Below are 19,209 nucleotides of genomic sequence, written 5' to 3' on the forward strand. Positions count from 1 at the left end.
GGATGGGCACTCCAAAGCTCCCTGGGCAGCCCCTGCCAAGGCCTGAGCACCCTTTCCATGGAGAAATTCCTCCTGCTGTCCAACCTGAGCCTCCCCTGGCACAGCTTGAGGCCGTTTCCCCTTGTCCTGTCCCTGTTCCCTGGAGCACAGCCCGACCCCCCCTGGCTGTCCCCTCCTGTCAGGGAGTTGGGCAGAGCCACAAGGTCCCCCCTGAGCCTCCTTTTCTCCAGGCTGAGCCCCTTTCCCAGCTCCCTCAGCCCCTCCTGGGGCTCCAGCCCCTTCCCCAGCTCCGTTCCCTGGACACGCTCCAGCCCCTCCAGGGCTCTGTGGCCAGGAGAGCCCAGAGCTGGGCACGGCCCTCGAGGTCCCTCAGCAGGGCCAGCCCAGGGGATGAGCCCTGTCCTGGGTCAGTGGCCACCCCACGGCTGGCACAGCCCAGGGGCCATTGGCCTCGTGCCCCCCTGGGCACCCCTGGGCTCCTGTCCAGCCGCTGGCACGGCACCCCCAGGGCCTTTCCCGACGGGCCCTTTCCAGCCCCTCTGCCCCGGCCTGGAGCTGCAGGGCTTGGGGTGACCCCAGGGCAGGACCTGGCACTCGGCCTTGCTGAACCTCAGCCCATGGATCCAGGCTGTCCTGATCCCTCTGCAGAGCTTCCTGCCCTCCAGCACATCCACACTCCCACCTGCAAGGTGTTCTTCACAAACTGAGTGAGGGTGCCCTTGATCTTCTCATCCAGATTGATAAAGATATTAAACATTTATTTCCATAAACAGTAGCAAGCAAAGCATCATTATTAAATCCAATTGTCTAATTTGGATTATATCACCATAACGCTTGCAAAGAATTAACATTTTATCACTCTAAACTTGAAAAGAGATAATGTTTTCTTTATGGCTAAGAAAAAGAGTTTAATCTGTTTGCTAAAAGAATCCTGTCTCAAGGGTTCACAACTTTCCCACATGGAAATAATTTCCCAGAGCCTCTCAGAGCCTGTGGGAAGCAGCTCCTTGGACAAGGACTTGCTGTTGGTGTGGACATTCTTTGTCCCTCTCTGCAGTCATCGCTTTGTACAAAAATGGACAACTTTAACCTTCAGATCTCTTACCAACAGGTACAAGATTTCCCAGGAAGTGAGGAACAGAATGTGGGGAAAATGGGGAGCTTTCAGAAAGTTCTGCTTAAAATAAACAATCTTGGTTGAGTTTATCCCAACCCTGACAACAGGAACCAGTGACATTCCAGTAAATTTAATCCTATTTGGTCATTACTAACACTGGGCTGAATTCCCTGAGTGAAGAGGTACAGAGGTGGAGAGAGGCAAGGAAACAGTGAATTCCCATATAACCTGAATCCTGAAGAAAGTCCCAAAGCCAAGGAAAAAAGGGCAGGACTAAAAAGAGGTGAGAGCAGATTCCTATGACCATGGAAGGCTTTCCACCACAACTCATTCCCAGTGATTTGCACAAAAAATATGGTAACAGTCCTGAAGTTCTGGTAGGTAAAGGGCCACCAGGTGATAGCAGACCTCAAAAGGAGCTGAAGATGTATTTACAGTCTGAAGGCTCTTCACAGCCTTGCAGGGGTTGCTCCTACCTGACACGAGGCGGCAGAAACAGCAGCTGTGATTGCTGGAGGCAACACAGCCTTCAAAGGCCACTGGGGGCACAGGCACCACAGAAACTGAGACCAAAAATCCCAAACCAGAATTAACAAAAACCCAAACAAGGGGAGACAACTAACAAAAAGAGGTAAATTACAAAAGGAATAGAAGAGATTCCAACACAGGACCGTAGTGTCATTGCATCTCAAATGCTGGCCCCATTTCTACCTCGCCTATCTCATAGAATCACAGAATCCCAGACTGGTTTGGGTTGGAAGGACCTTGACGCCCACCCAGTGCCACCCCTGCCCTGGGCAGGGACACCTTCCACTATCCCAGGTGCTTCAACCCCCTAATCCAACCTGGCCTTGGACACTGCCAGGGATCCAGGGGCAGCCACAGCTTCTCTGGGCACCCTGTGCCAGGGCCTGCCCACCCTGCCAGGGAACAATTCCTTCCCAATATCCCATCTGACCCTGCCCTCTGGCAGTGCAAGCCCCCTTGTCCTGTCCCTCCAGTCCCTCTCCATCTTCCCTGTAGCCCTTTCATACCCTGGAAGGAACTGTGAGGTCTCCACATATTACGATGGAGTCATTGGTTGGAGACAGAGACAACATGAATTCACCAAGGGTCATCAACAAACAGCACTCAGTTTATTAGGGCTGCCCCATTTACAGGGGGTTTGAACCTCCTGGGCTTACACATGGGCTTGGTTGAGGCATGAACACCTCCCAGCTCCCTGGCCAATCTGCATTTGGGGCTGAATGAGATTGGCTGAGTGTCCCTGTGTAGGTCTGAATCCACCCTATCCTTGCTCACCCAGGGAGCTGTTTACTGAACCAGGCTAGCTGAACTGGGTTTCTTATTTATGGCCAAATTATTTGCCTGGCTACAGACCAGCTGTGCTGTGTCATCCACAGATCCTTCCCCTCTCCAGACTGAGCAGCCACAGCTCTCCCCGCCTGGCTCCACAGGATAGGTGCTCCAGTCCCCCCAGCATCTTCATGACCTCCTCTGTACCTGCTCCAACAGTTCCATGTCCTTCTTACGTTAGAGGCACCAGAACTGTGCACAGAATTCCAGGTGGGCTCTCACCTGAGCAGAATAGAGGGGGAGCATCCTCTCCCTCCACAATGCAGGATGAGTCCAGGATACATATCCTGGTGTTTATCCAGAATCAGGAAAAATATGTCTATCCAAAGAGAGAAAAGTAATGCTGTTATTTTGGTGACTCCTCAGATCTCCAGGAAGACTCTTATTTCCATCTCTAATTCATGAAGTACTGTATGATAAAACAAACCCAGGAATATAAATGACTCACTACTTTATTTCCCAGAAAATACATCCCACATTTATTAGAGATGCCATCACCTACAAGGAGACAGCCTTTACCTCATGTGGTAAATTCAGATTTGTGTTACCAGCTCTTCTTCTACATTACCAGGAAACCCTCAGAAATATAAACCAACGGTGTGGTGTTCAAGAATAACAAATTATCTCCCTCCATCTCAAACAGCAGGAAAACACAAGCCTGGGAGAAGGGAATGACTAAGACACCTCTGAAGGATCATTAACTCTGAATTATAATGACAAGGGCTTGAATGTCAACAATATTCATTATATCATTATCATCCTTTGCAAAAGAAACCTCCTAGTATATCCTCAACTCTTGCTCACATGGTGAGAGGATTTAGGCAGGTTAATTGAGGATTTGTGCCTGGAATGTTGGAGTGGGAAAACAGCTAAACAAGGTTGTTATTCCTACTTGTCTCCAAATCAGGGACAAGCATGGTGGGTATCCTTTCCTGCAGGCTTAAACATTTCTTGGGGACCACTCTGACACAAAAACAGTTTCCTTCACTTTAAATTTCCCTTCTTCAGGAGCAGAAGTTCCCCACAATCCCTACCCAAGCCAACGAAACTCCCGATTTTGGGCAACTCCCCCAGTATTTTAGCAAACCTCATAGCTCAAGGTAGGAATTGTGCTGGAGGATCCAAATGATGCTGTTGGTGAGAATTATTGTTCTCATGGCAGATAAAATTATTTTTTTTTATTACTAGGGGTTTAATAGGTTTATTATTGAGAGTTTAATGGGTTTATTACTCTGGGTTGGAAGTATTCCCAAGCCCCTCATTTGTGACAAACAGCAAATCAAGTGTGGGTGGGAGTGTTAGATTGGATTTTGTACTTGTTTTGCAGGGAGATTACAGTTTGTGCCCACAGGACAAAATTAACATCTCCCAGATGCAATCAGAGGCCACAAATATCCGAAATGTGCCTGACCTCTTGGTCATAAACCAAATATTTTTAGGAGGGACTATCAGTCATCCATAAAAATTTGGACTTTCCTTCTTTCTTAGAGTTCAGGAAAGTTTCTCCTCTCTTTTGTTGCTTCTTGGCTGCTTTTACACAGCCTTTCAGTTTTTAAATTTTCTTAGAGGGGTGGAGCAGCTCTGCTGGGAGGAAAGGCTGGGAGAATTGGGATTGTTCAGCTTGGGCAAAAGAAGCTTTGGGCGACCTCATTTTGACTTTACAGTGCCTGAAGGATCTACAGAAGAGATGGAGACTCACTACAAGGGATGGAGTGCCAGGACAAAGGGAATCACTTCACACTGCCAGAGGGCAGGGTTAGATGGGATATTGGGAAGGAATTGTTCCCTGGGAGGATAGTGAGGCCCTGGCACAGGGTGCCCAGAGAAGCTGTGACTGCCCCTGGATCCCTGGAAGTGTCCAAGGCCAGGTTGGATGGAGCTTGGAGCAGCCTGGGACAGTGGAGGGTGCTCCTGTCCATGGGATGGGGTGGCACTGGATGGGCTTTAAGGTCCCTTCCAACCCAAACCCATTTAGGATTCTTTGATTTTGGCTGTCTTGCAATTTCAAGGCAAGTTCTGCTTCTTTGAGACTGAAGTGAACACACATCCTTTGGAAAAATCCTGCAGGTTTTGTGGATATTCTCCAGGAACTTCAGCATCCTACTGAATTCCCAGGTCATGGCAGCTTGTTCTTCACTCTACTCAGAGCAGGATAAAGGAAACACCCTGTAAATTTTCAAATACTGCCATATTTTTAGGCATTAGACAAGCCAGAAGAACCCTGGATGATCTCCATGGTCTTCCATGGTCTCTGCTAATTACAGTGCACCTGGAGGGTTAATTCCAAAACCAATTCAATGTGATTCCAAACAAAACTGTGCATTAAGAGCAGCTAAACCCTAAGAGCAAAATATAAATGAAAATAAATGAAAATCCAAAAGCTCGTGGCTGCAAACCCATCACTGGATGGGCTGGTGAACCTCCTCCATGAGTTAATCACATTTTAACACTTCACAGCTTCAACCAGCCCTGCCTTCTCTAAGCTGGCACACAATTAAATCCTAACTTTGGAGACTTGGTTGTCCTTGAAGGAAAATTAAAAATTTGGTGTTTTGATGAGTGTGTTCTTTGTCAATGATATGATCAAGATATCAAAACAACACATTTGCACACTAGAAAAAACTAAAACACCAAAATAGCCCTCCCAAAATAAAAACTTTCTAAATCACAGATGGAATATACTGTTTAAAATCTCCACGTTTAGCTGGGCTTCCAAATATCTTTCTAATGTCAATCCAATTTTAAGTTGGTTTTGGAATTTCTCTTGACTTTGGGTTGGAAGGGACCTTAAAGCCCATCCAGTGCCACCCCCTGCCATGTGCAGGGACACCTTCCACTATCCCAGGGAGCTCCAAGCCCCATCCAACCTGACCTTGGACAACTCCAGGGTTGGAAATCAGGCATCAAAATCCTAAAAGGGCATGAATCAGAGGTATGAAATCACTGATTCAGAAGATTTAGTTTGGCATCAAGCTGAAAGAAATAATAGGACTTAAAGGCATCCCAAAATATAAAGTGTCAGTGGACAAAAACAAGAATTCCTTTCTTGGAAAACCCTTGGACTCTCGACAGTCAACTGTCATGAACGTGCTGATAACAAATATCAGTATTTCCATTGCACTGAAGCAAAAATATTATCTGGAGGGCAAAGGTGCAAATGAATGCACAAACATAATAAACATTGGGAACAGGGAAGACAAGAGCACAGCTTTTAAAATCCCTTTCACTTAAGAGGCCGTGCTGTGGGTGGCAAGGAGCTTTTTTGGCCTTTTTGATCTGTGCCCAAGCTGACCTAAGTTCAAGGAACAGTGGAAAAAGATGAGGAACTGTGGCTGCAGCCACTGCTGCCAAATATTCCCCAGGAATTCCCTGGTGCCAGCAGGAAGAGGTAATTCTGTCTAACACTGATGGTCTGGAATGGAAATAAACAGCCCTAATCTATGACCCCATCTCTTTCTCCTGATGCCACTTGTTTGGACTTGAAACATCAGTCTTGTTTTAAGAGGAATTTGCTGTTAACAAACATGAAAATCCAACTTGAAGCATGTGAAATTCTTTCTGTGACAAGTATCTCCATGAGGATCTTGAGACAGTGCTGAAAATCTTATTAAAGTCCTTTCTATCCTTCCTGGGCACAAATTCCTTAATAAACTGAAGGAAATGATACTGCCAAGGTTCTCTTCCAATGATCTTGCCATCATCCAACCACTTCCAAGCAATGGAGTCTGAGCTTTCTCCGGCTGGAGTTCACCTGCCACATTCTGATTCTCTGCTTTTGGGGTCTGATTAGCTTTTTTATGGATCCTGACTTCTCCTGTTGCTTTTACATCTATGAGATGAATCCAAACTGCACTGTTAGGCACTGGGTCATGCAGTGAGCAGGAGTCCTGGACTCGTTCTGGGTATTTGAGATTTACTTCAGAGCCTGCGATTTTATTCTTCCCCAAAGGCTTAAATTCTTTCTTTCCTGGATTGTCCTCTCCTGCCATTAAATCCTCTTTTTTTTCCTGGCCTTGTCCTATCTCCTCCACCTCTAATTTTAATTCCTTTTCCTCCTGGACTGTCCTCTCCTGCCAATAAATCTCCCTTTTGTCTTGGTCTTCTCTTTTTCCCTCCACCTCTAATTTTCCTTCAAGTTGCCTTAAAGTCCAGGAAATTTGGGAATTTAATTTAAGGAGCCTGTGTTTTTAACACAGATAAAGTGTAATCTGTAGTGCAGGTTTTGGGAAATCACACCCTTTACACTAAAAACAACACAGTGGGGATTTGGGAAAACTCAGATTCCTTTCCACACTTTTACACAAGATATTGTAATTAAATAAAATAATAGAATTGCAGATGTTTTCGGATGGAAAGACCTTAAATCTCATCTCATCCCATCTCATCCCAACCATTTCATGCACATAGGCAATAATTCTTCACCAGCATTTTAAGGAATTTTCCTGCTTGTGTAAATACAGGATGAGCTGCTTGTGAGAGATCTCCAGAGGTCATTTAGTCCAACACAACAAGCTTTACCCAACAGCTGTGAAATTTAAATCAGGTTTTAGATCCAGGGTTTATCAGCTTATGAATTTATTAAATAAAAATAGGAGCCTGTAAGAATTTACTGATACCCACAAACAGAAAGCTCTCTTGGGAAATAATTCCATTTCATCAGCATTCAGGAGGTCTAGTAAAGTACAACCAAAAAAAATCCCTCCAAACTTTCCCATCTTTTCCAGTAGGAAGAGTAGTCCATCCTAAAAATCAACTTTCTTAAAGCATTACTTTTGTAACTTAAAGCCAAGCAGGTGACAGAGCTATCACACACCCTGCAAACTAGTCTCATTACTGGAATTAACTTATCCTTTATTTATTTAGGGAAGATCCAAGTGCCACTGATACTTGAGCACATAATTCTTTATCCCCATTTTCCATCTCATTTCCTTCCCTGTCACTATCTCTCCTTGATAGCAACACATTAATGTTGGAGTTTTCAAGCAGTGCTGATCAATGACATCAAAATATCCAATAGTAAATGAATTATGGTGTTGCGTGAAAGAATCTGGATATAAATAAAACCCCACATGAATAATAACTTCAGTCAAGGGAAGCCTTTCCTCTCCAGGGCCCCATCAGCTTTTTATTTAACCCCAGGCTGCTCTTTTAGAATCTGCAACAAACTGCTGGGGACTGTCCTCCCCTGCCCAAGGGTGTGAACATGCCTGCAGATCAATGTATTGATACCTTTCCTAAGTGTCATTCCATCTTTTTTACCTCTCATGCTGCTGCGACTGATTAAAGTGCATGATCTGTACAGCACAGGTCATCCTGATGCCCCACCTCCAGCTGGTTCAGACTGCAAGGAAGTGCCTGAATTTCACTGTCCAGTTTCCAGTTGGAGTTTTTGGATTCCTGGGGGCCCTTTGTGGAGACTTCCATGCAGCAGCTGTGCTCCTCCCTTGCTGGGGAATCACCAGGATCAGAGGGGAAGGAGCAGCAGGGAATCCAATCCACCTCTGACTGCCACAATTTAGAGAGCACAGTGTGAAATAAAAGGATTTGAAACACATCTGCTCCACTGGCAGCATTATCCTGTCTGGCTTTTGTTCTTTTAATCTTCAGGAGGCTCCTGGAATGCCCACAGGCAGCACTCCCATGCCAGTGCCTCCAGCAGCTCCAGCTGGCAGCAGAGCTGCCAGAGAGGGAGAGCACTTCCAAGTGTGCATATTGCCTGCCTGCATGGAATAAATGCTCCAAACCCTCCCTCTCCTTCCTGCTACATCTCCTTGGGAAACCACGCCCCAAATATTATCAAAGTCCTTATGGGAACCCATTTGAAAGTCCAGCGTTCCCACTGAAAACAAAGCAGAGCATGGAAATCTCTTATCTCTGGCAGGAGTTATTCCCGGCTGTGTTCAGATTGATTTATCCCCCAAATTGCTTAGAAACCCCATCCCTGGAAGTATCCAGGGCTGGCCTGGATAGGAGTAAGCTGAGATGGTGGAAGGCATCCCTGTCCATGGCAGGGCTGGAATGGGATGAGATTTAAGAACCCTCCCAACCCAAACCAACCTGGAATTCTGACAAATGAGCCCAGGCATCCAACCCTGAGACCAAACCTCCTGAGTCAAAAATCCAGAGAAATCCTGCCTGAGCACCTTTTCCATGTCCTTCCTCAACAGCTTCTCTGCTCCCATAAGCAGCAGGGTCAGATCTTGGGTTTTAAGGTAAACATCTCTCGCTATTTTTTTCCTCCAGGTAAAATGGGAAGGTGGCACACAAATGGGAAAGGGACACAAAAAAATATGGGTTTTTAAAATTTAAAATCTTCTGTATGACTGCTTGCTCTGGCAAATTTTAGGTTTCTGTTTGAAATGAGTAAAGAAGTTTTTTGAAAAGTAGCTTTGCTAATCGGTGGGTTAATTCTTGGTAGGGAAAACACATGGCACTATAAGGATTTCTTCTTTTACCAGGTTATTCCCACCTAAAATAGCCCTTTATGTACATTTTATCCACATTAAAGCTTCCATACAAAATTTATTCCCATAAACACCTCTCCCATACCTACTGTGGTTTTATCTACAGTGAAGCACAACACACCAAAAGCTAGTTCAGTTTTTAAGGAATATCCTCAAACAACACAGCTACACCCAAACTCTCATCACCATTATTTTAGTAACCTCACTGGAGGCAGAAAAAATTTCTAAATGCCCCAATTTCTCTTTTCTGTACCACAGAATGGCATTTCCAATTGATATCCCTGTATCAGTTTGCAGTTGTGAACATGAGACAGGAGAAATACACCCAGTATGTGGGCTATGAAGAAAAAGGTTTCTCTATTGAGGGATAAACAGGACAGGAAATGACAGAAGCACTTTCCGGCACTCCAAGTAGGAATAAACTATCCCAAGGCTTCAATAAATATTTTCATGTCCACACACCTTAGAAATGGCACTAATTTAGAAGCCAGAGAGCTTCTTGTGGCAATAACTTGTTGTATTTTACAATTCTATCACAGCTAAAAATAGAGGCAAGCTCGTGTTTGAGAAGATGATTGAGCCTTGAGGGCCCCCAGCAAAGCACAAAATGGTTTTGAAGGATATTTGGGACTGATTGGAAATGTTCCACCTGTGACTTTTGGGATGCAAAATGCAAAACAACAGGAAGGTAATGACAAAAAGCAGAGCAACAATTTAATGATTTATCAAAACTGACTTAATTGCACTGAGGGATCCTAACTTTGTCCAAGACCAGCTCTGATTTCTTTTAAAATAATATAAGGATGGGAAGGAACATGATTATTATGGGTGTTTAGGTTCTACCTAAGGAGCTCCCATTTTCTCTTGATATGGTTACTGCTGGACAAAAAAAAAAAAAAAAAGAAAAAAAAAAGGCATATTTTCATATTTTCCACCTAAGTTCTTGAAAAATGCTTCCTAATTCTTCCTTTACCTACAGCTCTTGCTGGATCCAGCCTCAGTGCAGCAGATACGAGACATTATATTCAACTTCTGGATTTAAAAATGCTCTAATTAATATTTTCTTCTTTCCCTTGAGTGAGGAAAAACAAACATTACCAAAAAAAGTGATGTTTTCTTCAAGGGACTGAATCCTCATCCAAAAGACCCCCACGTGTCATAAAAAATTTACAACTTCAAAGCCTCAAAACCCCTGTTTTTATGCCAGGTCAGTAATTATTTCACTCAAAGGTTTAACTGATTTTCCCTTTAATGGCCTTAAAATTTCCTCTAGGTGTGACAGTTTCCTATACCCTGGTGTCATTTGCTCAGCATGTTTGAATTTTATCTCAAAACAAATACTTTAAAAATGTGGCGACACATTTTTTAACCCTGGAAATCTGCTACCAGCAAGTTTTTACAGTGGAATTTCTTAAAAACGTGCTTTTACATGTGCTACTTTTAAGAGACAAAGTGCTTTCAGTGTTTAGCACAGAGAAGAAAACAATTCCAATATTTTAAAGCCCCAAAATGTGACTTTTTAGCCACAAAGAGAGAGTTTGCATTCCAGCTGAAGGTATTTGGATGGGTTTCTGTCTAAGGCAAAATTATTTTGTGCTCTCTCCTCCTTGTCTGGACAGCTGGGGTAATAAAATAAACAATTTTAATGACTTACCCTTACTTGACCAACAAAAGCATTGGCTTCCTCTTCCTGCACAGAGAGGTTTTTGGGGAGAAACATGTCAAAAACTGGTCCATTGTCATTGACATCTGTCACCACTATATTGACAGTAGCAGTCGAAGTCTAGGCAGAAAAAGAACATTTTGAAGAAATTCTCTTTATTTTACAGCCTCCCAGGTGCCAACCCTACTGTTACTTCTTAGACAGAAACGCAGGTAAACAGATTATCAACTTTTAAAACATTTTTTTCGTGAAAAGGTAAGCATTTCAAGACGTTATTTTGAATTTTTAGAAAACAACACAAGCTCAAGACTGACATATATTATATAAGCATGATAAATACCAGATTGTTTTTTTACACAGTATTTTAAGGATTTAAGGAGGTTTTGTTGTGAGTGGAGAGAAAAATCTGGAAATATCAAAATTTGCCAAAATGTGTAAAGGAAATTAGTGACTTATCAAGCAAAATATGCCACAGTGATGATTAATGAAGCTGATGAAGTGGCACAGTCGTCCTGTATCATCCTCCTGCATCATGCTTCCCCCACCCCACCGTGATGTTCTATTCTGCAACTCAATTTTAACATCCCAGGGGGTGGGAACAGCAGAATTAATTATATTTAATATAAAATGTCAATGAAATACGTCTGTGCTGCCAATGGAAATTTTCTCTCCCAATCAAAAAGGTGGAGAGGTGTTGACTTGAGTCACATCCTTTTTCTCTGCTCCCGTAGACTGAGAGCTCCCGGCCAAAACCCCACACATTATTGTATTTAAAAAATGATTGTCTTCAATATATTGAATTTCAAATCAATTCACCCAACTCAGTGTCTTAAATCCTCCTTGTGCCATCTGATACTTTGCATCAAATTCCTCTGAGGGAAATTTGGGCCCTCCTGGCCAGAGAGCCCTGGAGGGGCTGGAGTGTGCCCAGAGAAGGGAACAGAGCTGGGGAAGGGGCTGGAACCCCAGGAGGGGCTGAGGGAGCTGGGAAAGGGGCTCAGGCTGGAGAAAAGGAGGCCCAGGGGGGACAGCAGGAGGAATTTCTCCATGGAAAGGGTGCTCATGCCTTGGGATAGGCTTAAAAGGGGAATGGTGAAGTCCCCATCCCTGGAAGTGCATAAAAAGTGAGAGGATGTGGCAGTTTGCAGTCCTGGTTTAATTACGAGGTCATAGCTTGGACTTGATGGCCTTGGAAGTCGCTTCCAGCCATAAAAATTCCGTGATTCCATGAAATGTTTATGACAGGACAGTCACAGCAATTACACAGTGGAGATGTGACCCCAGAAGGAATCCCTTTCTTTAGGAAGAACGAGCCAGTTTGAAAAGTGACACCTCACAGGCTTCATAGAGAAATCTGCAACCACCTTCCCTTTACAAAAAAACCCCCAAACAGCAAAACAAAAAAAAAAAAACAAAGGAAAAAACAAACCAAACAAACCCCAACCAAAAGTCTGAATGGAGAGCTGCATTTTCTGGTGCTCTGCTGGTGTCGGAATCAGGCTCTTCCCAGCTCCAGGTCCAGCTGGTGTGGTTTCAGTGTTCCAAGAGCTCCCCACATCTGCATAAAATAACTCCTTACTACTTAAAAAAAATTTAAAAATCCAGAGGATTTTGAACCAAGTCAGCACAAGGTGCTCCCAGGCTGGCAGCTTCTGTTTTATGAGCCTCAGTTACTTGCTATAATTGTTCCTGAAACTGCCATTCCCACATTGCATTTCTAAAAGGAAAGTGCATTTTCTGCCTTCTTGTCCACACAAAAACCACTCCAGAACGTTTGCTCTGCTGTGATGCACGCTGAATGTAAAGCAGCTTTTCCAAAGGTAACTCAACTCCTTGAAATTCAGGAAAATAAACTGAGGCAACATGGTGTTAAATAACAATGCCATAAGGCAGGAATTCCCATTTGGAAAAGATTTCTTTTCATTACAGATAATTTTCACGGGCTATGGTGGATCATCTGAAGTATTTTTTCTGTTTGAGAGGGTTTTATAAGGAGAAAGACAGAGAGGAAAGAAGAGAAGTGTTTGGATGTTTTTTCCCAACTCTTGCCTAAGAATTTTTAGTATTTTTCACGTTCCTGGCCATTCTTTACTCATCTTAAGCACCTTCCCTGTAAGCCAACACACCTAGGTAAGTGGTCCACTTGTCATATTTAAATTTTCACTTCTGAATTAAAAAGGCAAGATTTTTGCAAAGAAACAATATTTTGCAAGGAAAAAAAAAACCCCTACCTTATGGAGTTGCCAAATAGTAGAATTAATTTGGAAAATTTTATCAAATGCTCCTCACCCTTGCAAGTGTGTTAAAATAAGATCCTGTAAGAAGACCAACATTTCAAGTAATCCTCTTTTTATGTCACAGTTTAGAAAATTATCAGATGTGAATGAATTCAGTGTAATAGGACCAATATTTCAAATAATCTTCTTTTTTTATTAATCACAATTTAGCAAATGACCAAAAGTGGATGAAATCAAAAGGAACATTGGAAGCATCTGGGTTAGCAGCAATCTCCTGGGCTGCTTTCCTAAAAATCAGTAACAGATTCTGAAACTGAGAAAGGAAATGGGAATACCTCAAAATCTCCCTATTTCACTCAAATAAAAAGGAAACATTTATTATCTCACTGTTATCTCAGCAATGCCTGCCTTTACCACTTACTGAGACTCACCTGTGTATCTCTGAGAGCAGCACTTCTCTCATTTAGATCAGAAAGGTCCATGAGCAAAGATTATTAACCAAAACAAATGTTTTTGGACCCCCATTAGATGGCTCCAAAGACTTGTTGAAGCTCCCAGCCTCAGACTGATGCGCTGTTCTGAAAAAAAACCCTTATTTGACTAGCAGAATGAATTACAGGGGCTTCTCCAGAACTGCAGCACATAGCAGGATTGGGAACATCACCATCCCTGCTGGGAATCGCAAAAAAGTTGCTAGACACTAAAATCCCGAAGACTAAATAACCATTGCCCGTGTTCAGCGATAAACCAGAACCTCTTTTCAGCCTGACACTGGGTCAGAAAATACAGAAGGGTGGGCAGGCCCTGGCACAGGGTACCCAGAGAAGCTGTGGCTGCCCCTGGATCCCTGGAAGTGTCCAAGGCCAGGTTGGACTTTGGGGCTTGGAGCAGCCTGGGACAGTGGAAGGTGTCCCAGTCCATGGCTGGGGTGGAATTGGATGGGCTTTAAGGTTCTTTCCAACACAAACTGTGATTCCATGATTTTTATGTGACCTCTGGGTACCCTGTGCCAGGCCTCACTTTCCTCCCAGAGAACAATTCCTTTCCAACATTCCATCCGTCCCTGCCCTCTGGCAGTGGGAAGCCATTCCCTGGGTCCATGACCTTGGGAGGAGCCTCTCTCCCTCTTTCCTGTAAAGCAAATTCACAAATTTCTCAAAGAATTATGAAAAGTTGCCGAGGTTTGTGGAGGATGCCAAAAGAGGCACAGAAACAACAAAAAAAGGTCTTCATAAATATTTAAATAACATGAAAATTCTTTAAAGAAGTGGTTTCCTGAAATAATGAGAGACACCTAATTCAAAACCGGTTTTCAGGGGATATTCCTCATGCAAATCCAGCACAGGAAGGCTTGAAAACTGCTTTGGCTGGTTAAAGATGAAGCTTGTCTACAACAGAAGCATCAAGCAGGGTTTGGGAATCCTACAGTTATTCCTGGAAATTCAACCAGGGAAAAAGCCATCTCAGCCTCATATCAGGCATTTCCTATTCATTACTGGAGAAACCCTGCTTACTTCTCCTTTACAATGAACATAAATAAATGATACACAGCAGCAATTTATATCTTTCTTAGGGGCCCTCAAATAGTTCTTACATAGATAATTTTTCCCTAAGCAATAATTGTAAAATTTACTTTGCCTGCACAAATACTGAGAATGTCAGGCCCTGATAAATGTTATGGATGATAAATCTGAAGGAAATTCCACTTTGTTCTTATTTTATTTGTACCCTGTCATTTAAATTGAAGTTGGGAATTGATGAGAGCATTCTATGCCTTGGAGAGAAAACATTCTTGGCTCTGATGTCAAGCAAGTTTATTAATTTGGACAAACTCTTAGACAAACCTGTCATTTTGAGAGATAATTAGTTTGCAAAGAACACAATTGGAGGCAAAGCCCTTATTTGATAAAAAAAGTAATGGTAAATAATGCCGCTGATCTCCATATCAGGATTTATTGATATTCATCTCAAGAAAACTATATTTGAGTGGTGATAGAATTAACAATTCTATGATTCTATTTTCAGACCTTCTTTCCTTCCATGAGAAGTTTAAAAAGAGTATCTCCCAACCCTCTCCACCCCTCCAAGTTATAAAGAGGAAATTGCCACCTGGACTGCAAAGAAATTTTGCAGAGAAGACCCTGAGGTGAAGGGTAATTCCAGACCTTATCAAAAATTACACTAATGAGAAAAAATCCTAATAAGCCTGGAGATGAGGCAAAGAGAAAAAATTGTCAAAACACCAAGATAAATCTCAAAGGGAAAGCTCCCAAAATGAAAACCTCATACATGGCAAAAGATAACAGAAAATGTGAGTACTTCATGTGGAAAGGAAAACCGTGGTCATTTAAGAAACATCTTTGACAAACAGATAGAATTGTTAAGGTTGGAAAAGCCCTCGATGACCAGCAAGTCCAACCCTTCCCAAGCACTCCCAAGGCCACCCTGACCAACGTCCCCAAGTGCCACGTTCATATGGCTTTGAACACCTCCAGGGATGGGCACTCCAAAGCTCCCTGGGCAGCCCCTGCCAAGGCCTGAGCACCCTTTCCATGGAGAAATTCCTCCTGCTGTCCAACCTGAGCCTCCCCTGGCACAGCTTGAGGCCGTTTCCCCTTGTCCTGTCCCTGTTCCCTGGAGCACAGCCCGACCCCCCCTGGCTGTCCCCTCCTGTCAGGGAGTTGTGCAGAGCCACAAGGTCTCCCCTCAACTTTCTCTTAATGGGAACTAATTTATTTGTATCCCTTATTTAGGATTTACAATCTGCTCCATATCTTGGATTGAAAACTGGGATCAATCTATTGCTTGGTATGAATTCCTTAATTCACCCCTTCCCTTTTAGCACATGAAATCAAAGCCTTAATAGGGAATATTCTCCATGCTAAGCCACACATGCACTGAAAGTTTGTGGGGCTCCTAAAGCTTGCCATAATGAAAGAGCTGCTGAAGGAAGAAAAGCCTTCTCTCAAAGAGGAGGAAATCTGTCTGGATAAACTCCTCTGTTGCAAAATGGAATTCGCAAATCAGCTGGAATTTTTAAGGATTTCTTATACAAAATACAGAACTTGTCAAGAAAATAGTAATAGGTAGTGTCTCTAATTACAGCTTGGAAAGAAAATAATTTGAGGAGAAGTTATTTCAAGGAGGAAGATCAAATTAAGGATCTGTGTATATTGTTCCCTTTCATATATTTAGGAATATTCCCTCTAGCTTCCCTCTTGCTGGATAATGGAACTCATGTGGACTAGAGACAGGAGTAACAGAAACAGTTACAGCTCCAAAGAGTAGCAGAAAATTTACAGCAATCAATGAATTCTCTGTATGCTAGTCAAGAAGTAAATCTTTGTTTAAATTACCTTGATTCAGGGCTACCTGTTTGCTCTAAGGAAGGGAATTAATTCAAGTGTTGTGGGAGACAGAAGCTCTGAATTATGAATGATCTTCTAAGATGGCCAAAATCCCCAAGTCTAACTTCCAGGATTTAACACAAAGCCCTGAAATCACAGAATCATGGAAGGGTTTGTGTTGGAAGGACCTTGACGCCCACCCAGTGCCACCCCTGCCCTGGGCAGGGACACCTTCCACTATCCCAGGTGCTTCAAGCCCCTAATCCAACCTGGCCTTGGACACTGCCAGGGATCCAGGGACAGCCACAGCTTCTCTGGGCACCCTGTGCCAGGGCCTGCCCACCCTCCCAAGGAAGGAGATGAGGCTTCTTTAGATTCCCTCAGTTCCCTGTGGTTCCCACTACTTTTCAACTGTTGCTTCTTCCTATGACTTTCACGGAACAGCAGAGTTCTGCATCCAGTTTGATCCCTGCCTTCATTGCCCAGAGCACTGGGCTCACTCTCAGTTGCCTTTCCAAGGGTGATGGCACCTCTGTTTCCTCAGAAAATGTGGCCCCAAACCAGTCCTGGGCTCTTCAGGGCTGAAACAATCCCTGTTTTTTTTTCCTGAAGTGTTCATTGCAGAAGGAATGGGCACAGTCAGATTAAAAGGATAGATCTTGGATTCGTGGCTTTCAGAGAAACCATCCCAGAGCCAGGTCATCTCTGATTTTCCCTATCCAGTGAATCTTGGGATATACCCTGAAAAGCTGGATGGATGACAGTTTGTCCTGGACTTCCAATGGAGTTTGGTGTCCTGATGGTTGAGTTTTCTAAGACACACAAAAAAAATCTGAACTGTGCCAGTAATTTATGAGTATCCCAAAGTGACCATGACCACAACCCACCCTGGTGCTCCCTCAGACACATTAAAAAGGAAGCTTGGAGCTGGAGGCTGGGAACATCCTCTGGATGACTGATAACTTTTAAGAACATCTAATTCCTAATTCCCAAATGGATTTATAAACTAGACACTGAGCTGCTCCGATTTGCCAGGCAGAAAATCCCATTTCTGCAGTGCTAGATGAATATTTTCAGGATGAGATATTAGCATTTGGAGGTTGGAATTCCCCTTATTTCATACAAGATACACTAAGACAACCCAATGGAGCTCCTTTTTCATCTCTCTAAATCAACTGACACACACAAGCCAAAAATCAAGAGCACAGAAGGCTTTTTCTTTTTCTTTTCTTTTTTTTTTTTTTTTTTTACAAAAGCCACATGCATTAATTTCAAACTTCTCCCTCTGAAAGATGAAGACAGGAGTTCTTGCCTTGGAATTGAATCCAAACACACCCCAATTTGTGAGCGCAATTTGAGCTTGGAACGTTTTTTTCCTTCACATGCCACTTTGCCCATCTACAACTAAAAGCTCATTGCTTGGGAAAGAAAAGCATTTTCCTGCCTTCTAAATTAATGCATCCTTAATTGTTTGTTGTGTCAGATTGTTCATGGTGACACGTCATGTTTTCCCGGGAAAACCCAAAAGCATCTTAATGCTGCAGGTCATAAGTCAGAACAATAATAATTTGGGAAGCACAGCTGAGCATTTTAAACCATCAGGAGCATTCCAGGGAAGAGTAATGGAAAGGTGGCAGCCAGGCCACCCCTCTCCATGGAAAACCATGGTGCTGGGTGAGGGCATAGGTGGCTCTGGATTACTTGTGATGGAATTAAAGCAGCTGTCCAAAGTCAAATGCTGCCACCACGACTGTCACCACACCACATCAATCAGTTAAATCAGCCTTGGGGCTTAGAAAAGAGAAACCTCAATTACCCCATGCCACAGCAGCCTTGTCAAACCTCTCTTGGGCTTTTTGGTAATGACACAGAAAACAGAGCAAGAAAAAAAGATCCAAAAAACCTTAAAACTCCCCAATAATTCTGTGTGTTGGACCACAGACTTTCCAAAAGCAAGAATAAGCTCAACAAACTTCACTGATGATGATGATGGTGACGATAGGGGTTGGATATAGATTCCTCTAAAGAGTGTCAGGGATCAAAAGGAGATCCAATGCCACATTGTATCCTTGTACTACTCCAATGAATTTTAGGGCAAGCACAGAGCATTGGCCTGCCCTGGTGGCAGCTGGGCAGGAAGGAGGTCCAAGATGAAGAATCCAGGAACTGGTGGGTTTGGAAAGGAAATAACGAGGTGTCTTCTCCGGTAAGAGAGGAAATGACCTCGAGTTGTGCCAGGGGATGTTTAGCTTGGATATTAAGGCAAATTCCTTCACCAAAAGCATTGTGAAATACTGGAACAGCTTCTCAGGAAGTGGTGCAGCCCTCATCCCTGGAAGTGTTCAAGACATGTGTGGATGTGGCACTTGAGGACATGGTAGTGGTGGAGCCACTTGATGTTTGGATTTGATAATCTCAAAGGTCTTTTCCAACTTTAAGGGTTCCGTGCCATTCATAACTATTGGGAAAGGCATCCAGAGGAAATGCTGCTCCCCAAAAGTGTGAGGCTGGGGCTGCTGGACCCCAAGCAGAAGCACAAGCTCATGTTGGAGGTGTCCTGCTGTCTGCCAAATTCCTGGAGATACCGGAATGGAAAGAAAAATCTCTTTTAATGTGTCTCCCTGGGCCAAGGAAGATGCTGTCAGGGCTGGAGATGCCTGAGCCTTGATTAGCTCCATGGAGAAAAACATCCCAGGTTTTATGAGAACAAGAGAGTCATCACATTGAGACAGAAAGCTTTCAAAGCAGTTAGGGATAAATTTCTTCCTGAAAACATCAACTATTTCCAAGCATAGCAACCTTTCCCAGATGAGGTACTCCAGGATTTTATACACTATTATTTAAAAATTAATGAGCAGAAGTTTTGCCCCTTTGCTGTCATGTCATAAAGGCTAAAAATCTTTGTTCACACAGAGTTTGGCTGGGAAATACTGTGAATATTGAAATTCTGCTGCGCTGGCCCCAGTTTCTGAACCAATATCACTGGGTGAACACTGAATTTACTCAGGTGAGTATGAAAGACCAA

The 19,209-nt window shown here is 43.4% G+C and overlaps 1 protein-coding gene across 5 annotated transcripts in view; it reads right to left on the minus strand.

Moving 5' to 3' along the window:
* The window catches only part of PCDH15 (protocadherin related 15), a 264,399-nt gene that overhangs the window by 97,020 nt on the left and 148,170 nt on the right, over positions 1 to 19,209 (minus strand). For all 5 annotated transcript variants that reach the window (XM_062496847.1, XM_062496842.1, XM_062496846.1 and 2 more), the window contains one exon: positions 10,592 to 10,720. In XM_062496847.1, the coding sequence (XP_062352831.1) occupies positions 10,592 to 10,720 (129 nt within the window). The remainder of the gene's footprint in view (positions 1 to 10,591; positions 10,721 to 19,209) is intronic.

The sequence above is a fragment of the Cinclus cinclus genome, chromosome 7, assembly GCF_963662255.1.
Source record: "Cinclus cinclus chromosome 7, bCinCin1.1, whole genome shotgun sequence".
Taxonomy (NCBI): domain Eukaryota; kingdom Metazoa; phylum Chordata; class Aves; order Passeriformes; family Cinclidae; genus Cinclus; species Cinclus cinclus.